Below are 18,561 nucleotides of genomic sequence, written 5' to 3' on the forward strand. Positions count from 1 at the left end.
CGTTTCTAAGAATTAAGGATGTCATTTTGCATGCTAGTTTAACTTAGAACCATAAAATTAGTTAAAATAAGCATAAGTTAATTTGAATATTCATTCTAATAAATAAATAAAAAGAAAGAAGGATGCCATTTTGCATGTTCTTTTACATTGACTTCTTTGTTTTTTTTCTTTAAAAAAATAAAATTACATTGATGCATGTTCCTTAATCTTGTGAGTCCGACTTTTATATAAATAGAAACAAAATAAATAGTAAGAGTCGAGGAGCCTATTACGGAGCAGTTTGGGTTTGGCACAGCTTTTTATCAGCTATAAAATATCATTTCTAAGATAAGAACTCAAATGTTAGAAGAGTCACAATGAGTTGTTTTTGCTGTTAAAAAAATAATTTTTAAAATTTTTAATTTAATTTATTTCAAATTAGTTTGTGTTATATTTTTAAATAGTTTTAATATATTAATATAAAATTTAAAAAATAAAAATAAAATATTATTTTCAAAAAACAACAATTATTAAAATCTTAAACACCATGTAAAATGGAATAATTTGAAAAATATCAATTTTATATTCATGAAAGGGTTAATTGTTAACATGCAGCCTAGAGAGAAGATTATTATTATAACAATAATTAATTAATTAAAATCACGAGAAGTGTAGTGGCGTTAAATAATTGAAGACCAGGCAGAATGTGGGGTCGGCGCCGGCCCATCAACCCCGCCGTATTCAGGACATAAGTTGCGACACACTCACTTATGCAATCTAATGTACATTGTACACTGTATGCATGTGATGACGTGTGGACTTTTAATTTATTTTTCATTCTCCTTGCCAATTATCAATATTAATTAATAAACAAATAGAAGAATCACCATTGACTCTCTCTCTCTCTCTCTCTCTCTCGAAGCCGGTTGTCCTGCCTATATATACTGGATGGATCTCTTCCCTGCAGATATCGACTCTGATAATCAGCAACACATACACAAAGTCAATCAATCAAGAGGAGGAGAAACAAGAGCGGCCGTCGAGTTATCTAGCCAGGGACAGCGATATGATTTCAGTACTGATGTGTTCTCACCGGTCTTCAGGTATATGCATGGCGACGATTATATTTTACACGTGCATTCTTATCCCACTCCGTCAAATTAAACAGACTCTATATAGTATCATAGTACTACTCACTAGTAGCAATAGCAGGCTTGAGCCAGTAGAGAATATTGAGTACTGTTGCAGCCGTCGGAGGTCTCAGCAGCGGCGGCTTCTGGTGGCCTGCAGGTTTGAGAAGGTGCAGAAGAAGGATGTGTCCTGTTCCATCTGCCTTGTGGAATTGGAGAAAGAAGATATGGTGAGCCAGCTCTCAAGGTGTATGCACGTCTTCCATACGGATTGCATTGACAAATGGATACAGCGTGATCATTTCACCTGCCCACTTTGCCGGACCTCCATAGATTATTAACTTTTAGCCGTACTTCGTTGTACTCTCATTTGCATTAATTTGATCATCTGGGTTTGATTTCGATGGTGGGGGTTGTAAGGGAAGCAGCCCAGTTCAAGTGAGCTGTAGGGACATAGAAATTCAAAGAAAATAATAATAAAATAAAAAAACTATATATCAATTGCTACTAAATAGTCAATTTTTGTGAGAGTTTTAGATTAATGCGCAGCGGAGCAGAAGCAATCCAACGGGAGCCGGCAACGGAACCTGCACGCAGGCACAAACGTCACTGTGTGTGTCCACATGCATGCATTCATACATACATAAGAACGCAATTTTGGAAACTGAATGAACTGGACAAAGGCATTTCAATGTGTGGACAGATATATGCATTTGATGGCCATGAATTAGCAGCAGAGAGAATTACTGCTTCTCTGAATTGATAAAACAATAGTGTGTTTTCACCTTCAAAAAATATCCATGTCCATAGACTGTACAAGCACGCCATCATCTTCCCACGTAACATCCTTGGCCTTCGGATCTTTTCCAATTAATTGCAGCGGCACATCCAGGCGCGGTGGGTTCTGCACACATACAGCATTCAAGAAATTTAGCCATGATTAATCAATATCGCATTTTCCAAGAACCAAAAGCGAACACTGTTTGGGCATGAGAACACCAGGAAAGAATTATTCCTCAAACATAGATGGGAGCACTACCATGCAGCGTATGAGAGGCCAATTAATTCCACGGAAAAATGGATGTTGTTTGATTTCATTAGCACCAGCTTTTGATCCTAATCGGATGGAAGGGTCTCTGTTCAACAACGCATTAATCAATTGTCTGCCAGAAAGACTAACCTGGAAAATCAAGAGAGGTCAGTATTAGTCCAGAAGCTTTAAGATTAATAATGACATGGACAAACCCACCTGCATTTATGCTTCAATATTAGTCATAAAGGAAAGAGAGATCTAATTTCAAGTTTTACTGCAATCATCCCTGACCTAGCGTTCCTTTTTAGAGTAATGATTCAATGTTCCAAGACCTCCCCTTATTGTGTTTTAAGAAAGTAAACTAGTACATGCAACAAATTAAGTTATTAGATGTCACCCAAAAAGAGACCACCATCATAGGGTGTTAGAACAGGAGTGCTTGTTTCCTTTTCAAATTGTGGGATAACCAAAATCTCAGGAGCAAAAGGCTAATTCTTTCCATTCTTAGAAAGACATTTCAGATCCAAGTGTAAAAATTCCCGATGCTTACTGCTTCCTAGGAAACAGAAGTTCCTGGTGGCACCAACGTTGGCAATATTTAAGAAGAGCACTATTAAAAAGTTGACAAAATCTCAAGAACTAAATAGCAAAATAAATGCTATCTTACACAATTATGATAACATATTGCAAGTTAAAGATCTTACAGGGATGCTACTTGGAAAGGTTAGATCTTTGTGCAAAATGTTGGCAAATGTCTTTTGCCTGTTCTTTCCCCTGAAAGGTGTACGACCATATAGCATCTCATACAACAAAATACCTGAATTCCAAATTAAATAAACAAAAAAAAAATCATGAGAAAAGAGACAAGTCAAATAATGCATGATATTCAAGAAGCAAATTAAGCACAATCAGCACTCATCTACAGAATGCAATTTTTTTTTTCTGCAGGCCAAAAAACCAAGGCAAATTTTCTCACGCTGCATAAATCATCCAGTGACAGAACATGCAGCTTGCTAGCTATTTGTTTCAACCACCAAAAATGGAACATCACACGTGACTTAGTTATAGAAATTGCAATGCAGCATGACAATGACTGTAGGGGCCAAAGCTCTTGAGCAGTCATTGAGCGGTCCCATCAAGAAGATGACAGCACTCACAAATCACAACTTTGCTTCTTCATAACAAGTATTATATCTAAAAGGGAATGCAATTAGTAGCATGCCATTTAGCCTATCAGGTATGCATGATTGCAAACAGTTACAATCACAGTAAAGAGGACATCATCATCAAACTGTCAGGTATACTTAAAGAACTTTGAATAATATGAACATGTGAAATCTATGAAGAAAAAAACATTATGATGCCATCAATCAAGGACAAGTTATGTAACATAAAATTGGCAGCTTCAGAGGCTTATATTTGCAAGAAAATGGCAAATAATATATAAGGAAAGAAAAAGTGGCCCAATGAACCCAATTAAACCAGTAGTGAAGAAAATGGGATACTTATAACATTTGTATGTCATGTGTGCACGATATGCTTACCAAGAGCCCACCAGTCAATCGCACTGCTGTGGCCCATGCCAGTGATTATTTCCTGAAGTCAAGAAACTCATAAGAACTCTTACATGAATAAAAATGCAACGAAATGGTAGACATAATTCCTAGTTATGTAATAAACATGTTTGATTGATTGATGCTAGATGAACGAGCACATGCAAGCTTGTTTCAAGTTGTGTTGAGAAAAAAATGAATACATGCATGCATATTTCTTTGCTAAAGCAAAACATTCAATCTTAGAATATGGTAAAAATTTGAGTGCAGATCTGAATTCACGAAGAAAGAAAAATAGCAATTACAGTGTTAATAACAACATTCTTCAAAAAATACTGTATCTTTTGAAGAATGTTGTTATTAACACTGTAATTCTTTAGGAAAGAGACATGAACATAAAATTCTTTAGGGAAATCTAAAAGCTTGGCAGCCAATTAGAAACACTTGAACCCTCCAAATGGTTGTTTTAAACCCACCATAAATGGACATTAAACAACTCAACAGCAGACTCAATCCAGGAAAATTGCTCTGAAAAACTTCCAGTCTTTCTAGAACCTTGTGGAACATAACTTCCTTGGTAGTACACACATTAGATTATTTCAAGTAAACAATCATATAAAAGTTCAGAAAATGTTAAATTCACCATACAGGAGCGATATATTCTTCAGTTCCAACAAAAGAATTTGATTGAGTTATTGGTTCTGCGACAAATGTTGGTGGTGCTTGACTCCTTGATCTTCTTCTTTTATTAGGTGGTGCATGCTTTATAATCTGCATAGCACATTTGAATTGAACATGTAAAATGAGTCTTGATTCCCAAAATACAGTTTTAGAAAATCTGTAAACTTCCGTTTCCAGTATTATCATGGCATGCATGGTTAAAGAGAAAAAAATCTGAAAAAGTAAACGATATAAACGTTTTCATGATTTTTTTTGGTGCAAGAATTGATTCATATTGAGTTACAGAATTGTATTGTGAAATAGTAAAAGTGTAAGAAGAAGAGTGTCAAATACATAGCAGAGAAGACATATTCGATTAACGTAACAATAAATGAAGACTTAAATAATTCCAAAAACATAGATTAGAAAAATTGGAAAAAGTATGAAGGGGAAGATGGCCCTCCCACTATTCAAACATTTATAAAGAAGATAGGATGTAGTTGGTGTAATGAATAACAGTGGTCCATACGTAGGAAGCAAAAATGAAAACAAAGATGTAAGAAACGAAACATATGATTTTTTTAACAGGAAGACAGTGTTATACTTGTGGTTTGCAGGATGTCAAGAATGACAAATCAAAGTCACTCAAGACAATATGTCCATCCTTCTGAAGTAGAATATTTTCAGGCTTCAGATCACGATAAACTATTCCTGTACAATGTCATAAAAAAAAAAAAAAACAGCGTTAAAATAAGAACCAGAAATAAAAAATTCCATACAATCAATGCAAAAAATATATAATTATCATTAGAGAACCTTATTCTGTTGTATCTAAGAGATGATTAAGCTTTTCTGGTTGATAGACCAACCTTGAAATTTAGGGTATCTACTAAGATGGTTTCCCAAAATAAATACTATATTGGCATAGAAGCATGACATAATGCCATTCAAATTATCTATTTAAATAAACTTAGATAGAAACCACATATATTGTCTGTAAATGCAGATAATGTATTTCTTAGTTTAACCATCCTTATGAACTCAATGGCATATTTGATTGTGAAATCCCATCCAAGGCACTTGCACCCATTAGCACATAATACAACATCAAACATCATTTCAAGTTTATTTTGGGAGAAATGGGAAAGGTAAAGACAACAAAGATTTGTATCACATCATAGCATTTATACAAAATGTTCAGAAGCATCAGGTATGAATACACTTGCATTCATTCCCTTGTAGTTTGGCATACTTAAATCATGACAACTTGAAGAATCAAAATTTTAAAATGAGTTCTTATCATTTTTTTCTGGCATTGATGGTAACACAAATTACTGAGCTCCAATCAAACAGGACTTAGGATGATAGCATGCTCCCAAGACGTCTAACAATATTCTTGGAATTCTGAACAGCACTTGCATGCATTCATCTTCATGGCCTTCTTTCGATTTATGACTTGAAGAAACAACTAAAAGATAATAAACTTAAACCACAGCACAGAGAGTAAGGCATACACTTTCTGTTCACACAGTACCTAAACAATGAAGATATTCCAAGCCAATCACAACCTCTGCAGCATAGAACCTGGAGAGTAATAACAGTTGACTATTAACTAGAAGCTTGTTCATGTAAGAGGTTGTGATGCAGAAGGCAGCAGCTACTATTGACCGGGTCAATATGGTTTGGGGGACGGTTGTTTCAAAATTCTATGACATGAGTATTGTTTGGTAAGAGAGCTCAATAATAAGGAAAATCTAAGGCTAAAAATCAGCTTGTGGGTAAAGCAAAAGAAAATCCTGCACCTTTAGGTTCATTAACCACATCCAAATTCTTATTATAACTTACATTTAGTGCAAAGAAATTGTACCACAAGAAACAGTTTTGGTTTCAAAATTGTGAATCCTACAATTGGAAATGGTAAAAGTAGAAATGGCATTGGCATTTTAAGACATTAAATGGAGAACCAGGAGTACCTTGCAGATTCCTCATTGAATAATTTCATGGGTTGCTTGTCAAGCAATGCAAACAACTCTCCACCAGGAAAAAAGTCTGTTATCAGACAAACGTGTGTAGAAGTCTGACAAAATAAAGACATGTCAGTGTATTTCACAGTACACAATAACTCAGTAAATTTAAGCAACAAATATAGAAATTTTCAGCAAGGGCGGTAGCGGTTTAACTAGGATTAGGTGATGATCCATATAAATGAAGAAGAAACACAAAAGAAACCACACAAATTCATTTTAATACGAATTTAGAGTATGCATTCAAGCAATTTCTTTCATACAAACTTCTCCAAAAATGCACTAATTGACATGTGCACACTGCACATTTAGGTATTTACATGTGGAGCGTCCAACCAAAAATTTTAAGCTATTTGTTGGAGTCATTCCATGGTTCTAAAGTGTGGGCATGGTGATGGTGCAGTAAAAATTAATTTACACAAACACAATACTTGCAAGGGTGAAAGATTGTAGACCTGTGTGTTCAACATTAATTAAAAGAAGGGTAAATTACAATGACCCCTTTTGTGCTCAAACTAGATAAATAACCCAAAAGTTTAAAGATATAATGGAAACCCTTTTTGTACCCGGATTACCCATACTAATGGGTGATTTTAAAATTAGTAAGGGGTTTTGTAATATTTGCTTAAATATAGAAGGGGTTTCAATCATATTTTTATACTTTTGGGTGGTTTGTGTAATTTTACAATAACTTAAAGGTGTTATCCAATTTACCCTTAAGAAAAAAAGACCACAAAGGATTTTATTCAACATCCATTACCATGACATAACCTCTGTTTTGGCCATTGCGGGTGGGAAAATCTACACTAGTTGCAATGTAATGGAACCTTAAACATTAAGGGTTGTTAAAACACTGCCTGGGGGAGCAGGTGTTGTGAAAGTATGGCCATTTTCTATGTAAAACTTACCAAACTTTACAACCACCAACAACGTGGACTATAATTTAACTAAATTAAGGACCACTAAGTCAACCTATTGTTGTTTTCTCCCAACCCTTTGTTGGCTCTATGAGTAACTGCAGAACCAGAAGCAGGAAGCAAGTATAAAATTTCATCAAATATGACAGCTCAATGGATGATGGTCCCAAGTATTTCCCAGTGGTAAGATGTTTTTCTTTTACTAGGAAGTGAGCAAACATGTTGAATGAAATGATGGGGGGAAAGAAACCAAAATTAAAGTGCCCTTGAAACTTCTGGCATTTCAGCCAAACAATAATCTTCCACCATATAGGCAACAGAAATAGTTAACTAGTAGCACAATTTGCAGTAGTAGACAACTTAAGCATCTATTCATCAATTACAAAACAATTCATAAATACGAAAATAGGAATTTGGAAACTTGCATGTTAAAATTTCTGAATGCAGGGAAAAAAAGTAAAGAGTATCTCAAATGAGAATACCTGAAAAGAAGAATACAGTGTTGGAAGAAAAGGATGATCCAAGTGCGAAATGATTTCCCTCTCAATGCATGCTCGATGAACCTGTAAAGTAATGATAATAAGTGATGAGAATATACCTTTATGTTATCAAACATGAGTTATTTTTGGCAGAGAAGATCTATGATGTTGCGATTTCCATAACATTCTGGGATATTGTGGTAATTAAATCATGGTAGGTTTTGAAGCATGGACGTAGGCTTGCTTGCATTCTGTGTATCCAAGTTAATATTTAGAATTTTTATTAGATAGTGCCATCTTCGTGGTTCTAAATTTTCAACCTTCAAAGGATAAGAAAATAAGTGTCAAGAGCATCATGTAGTTTTCATTCTTAGCCAAAAGTATATGTGATTGTTCAGCTTTGACCACTCTCCAATTGTATGCATATATTTTCACATTAATAAATTTATATGTTCCCCGCATAAAGAATTCCCTTTTGTATATCTTATAAACAACGAAAAATTTTCTATCACTTGAACATGGAATAAAACCACAACTGAAGGGGCATCAATATTGTACCACAAATGATATAGAGACCCTTGCACTTAGGACACAAAGATGATTGGACAAGAAAATTGTATGTTCTCAAAGTACTTTTCATACAGTGAAACTGTTTAAATATGGAACATTTCAGAAACAACAGCAAAAAGATATAAAAGAAAAGCTTAAGCCAGTTTCAGGAATCATATATCAACAACACAAGTCATTTGCTATCACATAAGATATTAAATAAAATGATAAAAGTTGTAGGTATCTCAGAAATAACTTCTGGTTCTTCACACCTTGTTACGGTTCAGCATTATAGATTTTTCCATTGCCTTCATAGCATACAGCTGCCCTGCACCTTGCAGTTCCACTAAATGCACACTGAAATACATAAAAATGGTTTAATGTAAACATAGGAAATCTCTATGGACATTTGAACAGCAATGAGCCAGTCACAGTTCAAACCAAAACAATCAACAGAAAGTCAGCACAAGAAAAGGCACAGAACTGTCATTGGTGTGGTAAAAAATAAAGAAAAAAACTGTCATGATACTTTCTTCCACTACTTATTGCCAGTCTACATATACACACTAAAATTTGATGGAAATAAAAAATAACTAAAATTATAAATGAAAAAAGAACCTCTCATGACAACCTATCGACCTAAATTAATAGCAGTTATCAAGTTTACTAACTACGAGTTGCCTCATTCATTAGTTTTGACAATCCTTCCTCGCTTGAATTTTTACAGCAGAGACTAGAAAATAAATCAAACCAAATACAGCTTTCCAAGGTACAATCACGATTCCAAGCAATACCAACATTAATCAAAACAAATACAGCTTTCCAAGGTACCATCATGATTCCAAGCAAAACCAACATTACCTATGTGAATAATAACAGAAAAAGGGAAAACTAAAAACAATTGAAGTTGGAAATAGAATGAAAGTCATAAATCACGACACAGATCCATGCACAATGCACCTATTTCAACCAAAAACATAAAAAAGAGAAGTCAATACCTGCCAGTATCACCACAGCCCAAGGGTTTTATGGGCTTGAAATGATGTAGACCAATCTTTTCTCCACGGGAAGTGATCTGATACCAAATGGATGGGTTTTAATATGAAAAACAAGAAAAGTCAATAAAGAGACAAGCAATAAATAAACTGCTTCTGATTTCAGAGCAGTAAAGAAATATATGAATCTCTTACAAACCAAATATGAAGTGCAAAATCAGTTCAATTCAACATGCATTCATCACACAATGAATAATGAATGCCAACAAAGCAATCAATATAATCCATCTAAATAATAGAGAATCAAAAGGAAGACTTATAGATGTCTTTCATGATTTATGAGCATAACTATTCTCTATCTGACTCCAAAAAGAAAATAGAGCCTAAGCAAGTTGGCTAGCATGGATTATTTTACATCTAGAAGCTGGAATCCTTATCATTATTACTACTTCTGCTGCTTTGTAGTAAAGTCCACTTAGAGTAATTTATTAATTCATCCCTCCACTTAAGTAAATGAAATCAAGTTCATAATTAAATGAACTAAAGCACGTGATATCTCTACTGCTTGGTCCTAGACATCAGATAGTACCACGCTACCAGCACACAATCTTTCTTTAGCATATATTGCACCTGAATCCTGCAACTTATCACTTCCCCATTTCATTTTTCCAAAAAGAAAGCAGACATTAAATAACATGAAAAAAAAAAAAGCAGTATTTGTAATATCAGGCATTAACACAAATTGATGCACACTGTGCAATATGTAGAATTGAATATCATTACAGTATGAAAATGGTAGGTTAACTTGATTGATCAGCACCTTCTGAATTGCAGTCCAAGAAGGACTATTCTTTTTGTGAGGTCGTGGAAAGACAGGTTGAGAATGAATTGCCCACAAATCTTCAGGTCTCTGGAAAATATTATAGGACATAATGGCATGAACAATGTCATAACTACAATTTCTCAAAAAGTAAATGACTTTTCAGAGAAGACAAAAAAGGTTTAGGTAGCATGAAAATGGAAGTCAGAGAATAAATTAACTGTTGAAAAACTATGCCAGCCTATACATCACACACCATTTAAATGAGCTGACTTTCTAATAGCATTGCAAAATGTAGTATCTAAATCAGCCCAATTTGTGTACTAAGACTCTAAAATTATACATATTAAGATGTTCATTAATAAACCCAAGAACTTAAGGAATTTCTGTAATTTGAGCATAAATTAAGATTTCTGTAGTTTTTTATTCAAGTGATTCCCAACACATTAAATTATGGATTTCATAATATTCTGAAGCAGTGAACAAAGTCCATTTCGTTTTATTTGTTTCAAAAATTTAGAGATTATCAGTCATCAATTTCAGTAACCAAGCAATTTGTTACACTGCATATCATCATCCTCGCAATTCATCCATGTGCTATTGACAATTTAAAACACAGAAAGCTCAAAGAAAGAGGCAGATAATCATTTGGACGAAGGTAAATGACATCAGCTAGTTATCAGTCCTAACCTGAAGAGGAAAGAGTACCTTACCAAGTTGGCATCAGGAAGTTCTCGAACAGCTTCATCCACATTTTCTGCAGTAGCTTTAACCTGATAAAGAAGCACATGTAAAAGAATTAAAAGCTTGTGGGTGTTAATGGACATGGCAGATTTCTATGAGCATTAGATCCACTATAAAATGTTTTTTCTAACATGTTTGAAAGCTAACCCAATTTCACATTTTCACGCAACAGTTCTTCAAATTCATAGTTTTATGCAATAAATATACAATAATTTGGTTAGTTTCTAACTCCTTATGATTTTCTTGTTGCTGAGGCTAGATAAAGTATAAAATGGCAAACCAAAACATTAGTTGTTTATAAAATGATAAAGGGTGTGAGGAGGGTGGTTTCAATTGTCATTAGAGAATACAAGAGGAGACAAGTGAAACAGCATAGTCTTAACTGTGAAGAGAACATAGAGGAAACTAGAGAATACCTAGAAGTAATCCAAAGGCACAATTTAACGCTATTCTGGGTGTCCTAATTACATGTCAACAAATAGTATAATATGGGGACTCTTTATTTCTGTGTCCAGTCAATTTATTCAAATCACTAATTACAAATCCTGATTTCAGCAAGCTAGTTCAATTTTTTAGCTTATCTAAAATAAGTGGACACTATGAAGTATGAACCATGATGTCTACCGACAAAGGAAAAGCGACAGAAGGAACCACATACCAACTTAGCACTTTGTAGTTCTGTTGCCTCTGACAGGCGGTTATCCAGTGGTTCCACATGATCACTTCCATCCAGTTGAACACCAATGAAGTATTGAAGTTCACCCTACATAAAAACAGGGGACTCATAGCTACAAATCAGACCACGAGATTCCCACATAACTGCTTGAAAATGAGGGTAATTATTGTTGGATTAAGTCCCACATGAAGAAGGCAGGAGAAAGAACGAGATAAGAGACAACTGTATAATGAAAAAGTGGTTAACCATTGTAGTGTGGAATCAATCCAACAATAGAGAGAGAGAGAGAGAGAGAGAGAGAGACAAGCAAAATTCTAAATAAAAACCCTACAACGTTATAGCCTAAGACTATTGGTGAAGAAAAAGGAAAGAGAGATCTTGATTCACCAAGGGCATCTATCTGGTAAGTGTGGACTTCCACTGATCAAATGTTCTAGATTGATTAAGAGAATCCATTCAGATGGATTTTCCTCGGTAAAATTATCATTACCTCAAAAAAATAAAATGATTGAGGTACATGGTATGTTACAGGGATTGTGCATGAATAAAAAAAAGGCTGGGTATGGTGAGAACACGAGCACAGTCTGCAGTAAGAGGATTGTCTGTTCACATGACAACCTCAGGAAAGGATAAATGGTTGCAAGTGAGGAGTGTTGGGGCAAGTCTCAGAACTGGACGAAAGAAGGAAAAAGGACAAGATTAGGCCAAGGGCCAAGACACCAACATGATTAACCAGTTTAGTTTAGAGAGCCAACTGCACAATAACTACAGATCAACAAGAATTACAGCCCAAGATCAACCAAGAAACTCAAAGAATTGTCTACAATAACAATCATATACCTTTTGGTCACGCATAGGCTGCAAGTGAAATAAGTTCCAGAATTTCTTTCCTGCATGAAATGAAACATAAAAATTCGTCATGGTGATTAAAAAAAAAAATTGACTACATATTATGTCTTTAATAAGGGGCAATAACGTGTCCTCCCAAAGATTGTATCATAGAAAATTTGAAAACAGATGATGAATTATCTCTCTAATATCCAAGGATTAATGAGAAAATTGTGACATCCAGCTAAAAAAGGTGCGCATTTGCAACATCATGAAATTGAATTCACATACTTACCACTCTTGGTATAGTTGATCAACTGAACAGTGATTTCTCTTTGTTCTCTTATAGCATCTCTTACCTTTGAGACAGTTGCTTGATCTGTCTCAGGTCCTTGAAGAAACCTGTATAATTGACAAAGCAAAGTAAAATAGCATGTCAATTGTTGACAAAGTACATGGTGCAAAGAATAGAAGGGAGTTAAATTGGTGCTGTTATGTTTATGTAATTTGTATAGGAAAGGAAATTTTAAACACCAGTGCTCAATTTGTAGGAGCAAGTGTTTCCACAAAAAATTATGAAATATAGGCATGACATAATCATGAGAATCAGCATAGATCTGTTCTTGATATTCTTCTTGACTGGTAAACCAGTCAACTGTAAATGAAGTCCTGCCAACTCTGGTGTTTTGAAAACATTGCAAGTAATAACATGTTCTCTTAACTTTCTCCCTGCCTCTTTAATACTTTGAACCATCGATATCCAAAATTTTAAGCAGAAGTTGCAAATTTATAGTTTTATAATGGTATATTATTTCCTAAGAATTCAAAAAATATTAACACACGAGGGTACTCTTTAAGGCATATAATTGAAAGATAAACTGAAGAAATGGTAGATTAATGAGGAACACAAAGTAACATCATGTTTATTTGGGAAAGACATGAGAAGAACTGGTTGGGCATGAGTACTATATGTAAAAAATAGAGTACGACTTGAAGGCAAATTAAGTGGGAGGCACGTGCAAAAAAGAGAAGATACACTCAATGAAGACAGAAAATGTACTGCATTTCATACCTACAGTTTCTTCCCAAAATTTCTTCTCGAGTGTATTCTGTTAGTTCAAGAAAGCTATCAGAAGCAAATATCTGCACAATAAAGCTGAATTAATATAACATGCTGGTGTAAGGCTGCAAATATGCAGATTAAGTTTTCTTGCAAGGAGTATAATGCTAACATGGAGAAAGAACAGCGCATATATTTTATTTCATGGATTGATAAGAATGGACACTAGGGTTGATAACAATTCAAATGCAAAAAAAAAATATGTTAAACATGTATTGATTTCACAATCCCGCTAGTTTGTAGGTCAGTTTTCCAAAGAGGGATGAGCATGAGGGCAATGGATCACAAAAAGCCCATGATCTGTTGTACTTGTTCAGTTTACTTGTTGGATTAGTGCATCAAGGTTGTGGAGCAAAGCTGGAGCAGTGCAACTAACTGACTTGGATGAGAAATCCTATGTGCATTCAATGTTTCCAACATGGGAGACACAAGTCTATATGCAGACACACTGTGGACTGTGATGTACAGAGATAGTCTAACTAGCTGTTTCAGAGGGACTTGTATTTGGGACAGGGTGTGGAGGAAGCACTACATTGTACTATTCAGTTCTTTAGTCAAATTTCCTTTTTTTTTTTTTTTTTGATGAATTATAGTCAAAATCCCATGCCTTCATTGACCTTGAGTCAACTAACTAATGTAAATCTTTGAGTTCTTGTCATTCATAACTGTTCTACAAAACCTTTTGCGCTCTATCCTCACACATGAAATTTAGTGGAGCAATCAAACATGTAAGAAAACATATACGAGACAGAGTTATCCATTTCTACATTACAAGCTCCTCCTCTTCCCCTCATTTAAAAGTTTATGAGTTGATGTGAAAAAAGCTTTTGAATCCAGTGCTCTGGCGTGAATGCAAGAAGGCTTTAGATAGCAGACTAGGTGGCCTATTCATTTACTCGTGCACTCAAAACAGACTCTGAAATTCAAGATGTATTGGACGATGATGAGACAAATAGCAAGAAGAAAGTCTTAAAACTGACTAGATGCCTTACAATGGGGTTATCAGGAAGCCTAGGATCTGTGATCACAAAATTCTTTTCAATGCGTTCCAATGTGGTAGCTAAATCAAATCCTTGGCGTGTATCCCTTTCCCATTCAGCACGGTCCCAGCTGTCAGTGCGTTCAATGTCTTTAGTCATCAAAACCTCAGGTTCAATAATTGGTGGTTCTTCATGCTTTTCTGCAGAATGTGCAGACTTAGATTTGAACCTGAGAAGAAGGAAGGATGATATCGCACAAGTGATATATCTATTTAAAATTTTAGAGAATGATGTAGATGTAAACTTTGTGAGGCAAACACAGCGGGAAGGTGGAGCAGCCAGACTAACCCCATCAAGGAAATGCGAGATGATTTTCTCAAGTTTTTGGCAGCATCAGGAAAGGTAGTGGGGGATTGAGAGACACTAACTGGAGTGAGTCTACCAGGTGCGGTGACATTGTCGAGATCGATGGATTTAGGGAGAACATAATTGAGGTTGTCAGAAGTTTCATGGCTCACGGTGCGAGAGTGAGATTTGGGATGCTTGAGAGTTTGGACAACTTCAGTCATGGAATCTAAAGCCTTAGCCTTCTGACGAGCTGACAAGTCCAAGAAGCAGAAGAATCACGAATCAATCTTCATGGATATACGTCTGCAGTTTAATCAAGAAAAAAAAAACCAGAAAAATGGGGAAATCAATCAACTGTAGATACCATCGTAGCGGATTAAAGACTTGGGCAATCCATTTGGGCGCAAAGCCTTGTCGTTAACACCTTCCGTATATTTGCTGACCTCCACCTGCATTCTGCGCTCACCAAAACCAAAGTGACGATAATGTTTTACTGCTAATCTATACAATTTTATACAAATTCATCCAATTAGATTATTGATAGTTAAGAGAGAGAGATTAAATATGAGCGTACCCAATGAATTTGATAGTGTTGCCACGATCATCCTTGATAGGGGTGACGGTGAGAAGATTCCAGAAAGGAGTGCCATTCTTCTTGTAGTTGAGAAGCCTCCCGCAGTAACTTGTCCCATTCTTGACGGAATCTCGTATCTTCGCCACTTCATTATAGTCCGTCTCAGGGCCTTGCAGAAACCGGCTGCATTTGCAACATACACACACGACGAGACGAGACGACTATTCAATTAATTTGTTTTAAAAATCAAATCACAGTAACTAATTCTTCGATTTAATCGACGATACCTAGCTACAGCCCTAGTCCTAGAGGCGGGTCTCCTACTCCTTCCCCTCCGTTTCCCTCTACTGCTCACCGTTTCTATGCTTTGTGTTATTTTATTTTATATACTTCTTCCTAATTTGTTCTTTTTTAAAAATAAAAAAAAAAAAAAAAAAAAAAAAACGATGTTTTATATACCAGTTCCCTCCTCCTCCTACTACAACTCCTCCTCCTCCTACCACAACTATGCTTTAACCGGAATCGGAATTTTAAGAGGAAAGGTTAACAGTTTTTTAACTGAAATGTTTAGTAGTGGATGGCTAGCTCACCAGTTCCGTCCGATAACTTCTTTCGAAGAATAGCCGGTCATAGTAAAAAAACCACTGCTTGCATACATGATAGGGTAGTCTGGTTTGGTGGCATCAGAGACCACAAACGTTTGCTGCAATGTTGCCAGAGCATTCTTCAGCTCCTGGGATACCCTCGGAATGATTCCTCCTGCTTCACTTTCCTCTGATGTCCTCGTCGACTCCACCATAAATGAGTTTTTTTTGCTTCTATTTCCTCCATCCTCCTCCTGTTCTGATCTAGTTGCTCTAGCTTTGAAACTACGTTCTCCTACATCTGACCTCACAGCTATTCCCCATTCTGCAGTCCTTTCTGCAATGCTAGCTCCGGTTAGTATCTTTTTTGAAGAGGAGGTGGGGGCTTGTCCTATAGAAGATGAGTAGTTATGATCGGATGAGGTGCCTTGATCTTCATCTTTTCCAGCTTTAACCGTAGCGCTGGTCCCAGTCCCGTTCGATTGATCTGTTATGGAATCATCATGATCAGAAGTGTCTTGCATTAGTAGCTGGAGATGATCCGGATCCCTCCTCCACTACTTGGACATCTGTTGATCTAGTGCCAGTAACATTATTATCATTATGAGGACCAAAAACCTCCATTGATCTCTGCGCTTGATCGTGCGTGGAAGGATTCACCTTTGGTTTGTCCATATTTAAATTTCTGATCTTTAGAAATCACCTCTGTGCCAAAATTATGGAAAAAGACAAGTCAGAGAAGAATGTTATACACGTTAGTAACCTGGCACAAACTCTATCAAAATAAATTGAAAGCTATCTAGCTAGCTAGTGCTATGAACTAGGAATTGAGTTTCCAAATTCCAACAGAAAACATCGGGCTGAAAATTCTGAATTCAAAAGCAGTTAATTTGAGGAAGCATCAAGCAAACAGTGCTGTGGAATTCACGGTGTGCTGTCCATGGATCAAGTAATCACAAAATTCTGGAAAAAATGCTGCTAATTAAAAATGGCAGTGAAAGGTACAGCAGAGATTCACGAAACTGGAAACAGTGAAATATGCTGTAAAGGTACAGTTCAGTTGGATATTCTACAAAGATTTGATTGACTACTTAAATAATAAGAAACAGTGTATGCATTACAAGCATCCCTTAAAATCCAGCCATATGTATTCGTATAACAGTATTTTATATAGCTCTATGAGTACATTTAATACTGATAGAACAGAAGAGCTGAGCGGGAAATTAAGGAGAACGAGGGGGGATCATAGTGCCAAATGGACCTTAAGAAAACAAGAAAGAAAGGCATGGAATAGCATAGAGCGCGGGGAAAATTCATTGAGAAGGTTCTCACGTAATTCAGATCAACAGCAACAGTACAGAATTGGACTTCAAGGGTGGCTAGCTAGCTCTTCTCGTCGGCGGTGAATCGGCCATATTTGCAGCTCGCTCGTTAATTAATAATTCACAGAAACTGGACGTCAGAACGCCACAGGGAGCTAGGATAAGGGCTTTTGATTTTAGTAATTAAGCTGTTAGCTAGCTAATCGCCGGCCCTTTTATCTCTGTCAGCTCTGCAGTACTGTACTACGGCGTGTGCGCAGTAAATGAAGTGATAGTTTCTTCCTTGTTTTGGGTTCTAAATGGAAGCAATATCAGGCGGGTGTGGTGGAAATCAGATAACGTTCCGTTTTCACCATAAATGGGAATGTCCCCAACAGTCTTGTCCCCTTCTACACGCAGTGAGTTAGATACCGTGTAGACACAGTCCAATTAAACACGACCTACCACTGCAGGTTTGGAGCGTGTAATGGATGAACGCTAAGATTTATTAGCATGTTTAAACTGGATATGTTTTCATATGAGGCCACAAATTCTCGATGTGGCGTTGTTTCGAGATAAGTTTCGCCATGGCGGTGCTTGGTGCGCTTTGTAATCGGAGTTTTTAAATTTTTTTTTTTTTTTAATTAATTTTTTTAATTTTTTTTTAAAATGTGATGTTATTAAAAAAAAATTTAAAAAAACAAAAATTATTATTTTAATATATTTTAAAAAAAATACTTTAAAATAAATCATTATTATTATTCTAAACATTCTAGATTTTATTTTCATCCTTTATTTTTTTGACACTTATAACTATGTTAGGAGAGCATCAAGTTATTTTGTTTTGGTTTTTTAGATGATTTTTGAAAATATAATAAAAAAAAAATTATTTTTTTTATTTAGAAATATATTAAAATAATATTTTTTTTATTTTTAAAAAATTATTTTTAATAGTAATACATTAAAATAAAATATACACACACATTGTAGTAGTTATTATTATTATTATTATTATTATTATTATTATTATTATTATTATTATTATGGATATCCAAATTAGTTTGATATTAGACAATATTTGAAGGTAAAATAATAATTCTTTTTTAAAATATTTTTATTTATAGATATATTAAAATAATATTTTTTATTTTTAAAAAATTATTTTTAACATTAACACATTAAAATAAAATATATATATATATATATACACACACACACACACATGGCACAGTATTAATAAAGGAACGATGGATTCATTTCTGATTTC

General features: G+C 35.2%; 1 protein-coding gene across 1 annotated transcript; it reads right to left on the reverse strand.

Moving 5' to 3' along the window:
• Positions 1-723: 723 nt before the first annotated feature.
• LOC118038864 (phototropin-2-like) lies at positions 724-17,881 on the reverse strand. Its single transcript, XM_035045343.2, is given in 25 exon segments — positions 724-1,696; positions 1,895-2,013; positions 2,149-2,289; positions 2,847-2,959; positions 3,687-3,738; positions 4,344-4,466; positions 4,960-5,066; positions 5,890-5,939; positions 6,329-6,432; positions 7,779-7,859; positions 8,597-8,681; positions 9,323-9,399; positions 10,140-10,229; positions 10,853-10,912; positions 11,542-11,646; positions 12,400-12,449; positions 12,683-12,789; positions 13,460-13,530; positions 14,500-14,716; positions 14,836-15,085; positions 15,200-15,291; positions 15,410-15,592; positions 16,000-16,512; positions 16,514-16,698; positions 17,326-17,881. Coding segments are annotated over 23 exon segments (2,943 nt in total). The 5' UTR covers positions 16,669-16,698; positions 17,326-17,881; the 3' UTR covers positions 724-1,696; positions 1,895-1,896.
• Between the last annotated feature and the right edge of the window lie 680 nt (positions 17,882-18,561).

The sequence above is a fragment of the Populus alba genome, chromosome 4 (genome assembly GCF_005239225.2).
Source record: "Populus alba chromosome 4, ASM523922v2, whole genome shotgun sequence".
NCBI classification, from domain to species: Eukaryota; Viridiplantae; Streptophyta; class Magnoliopsida; order Malpighiales; family Salicaceae; genus Populus; species Populus alba.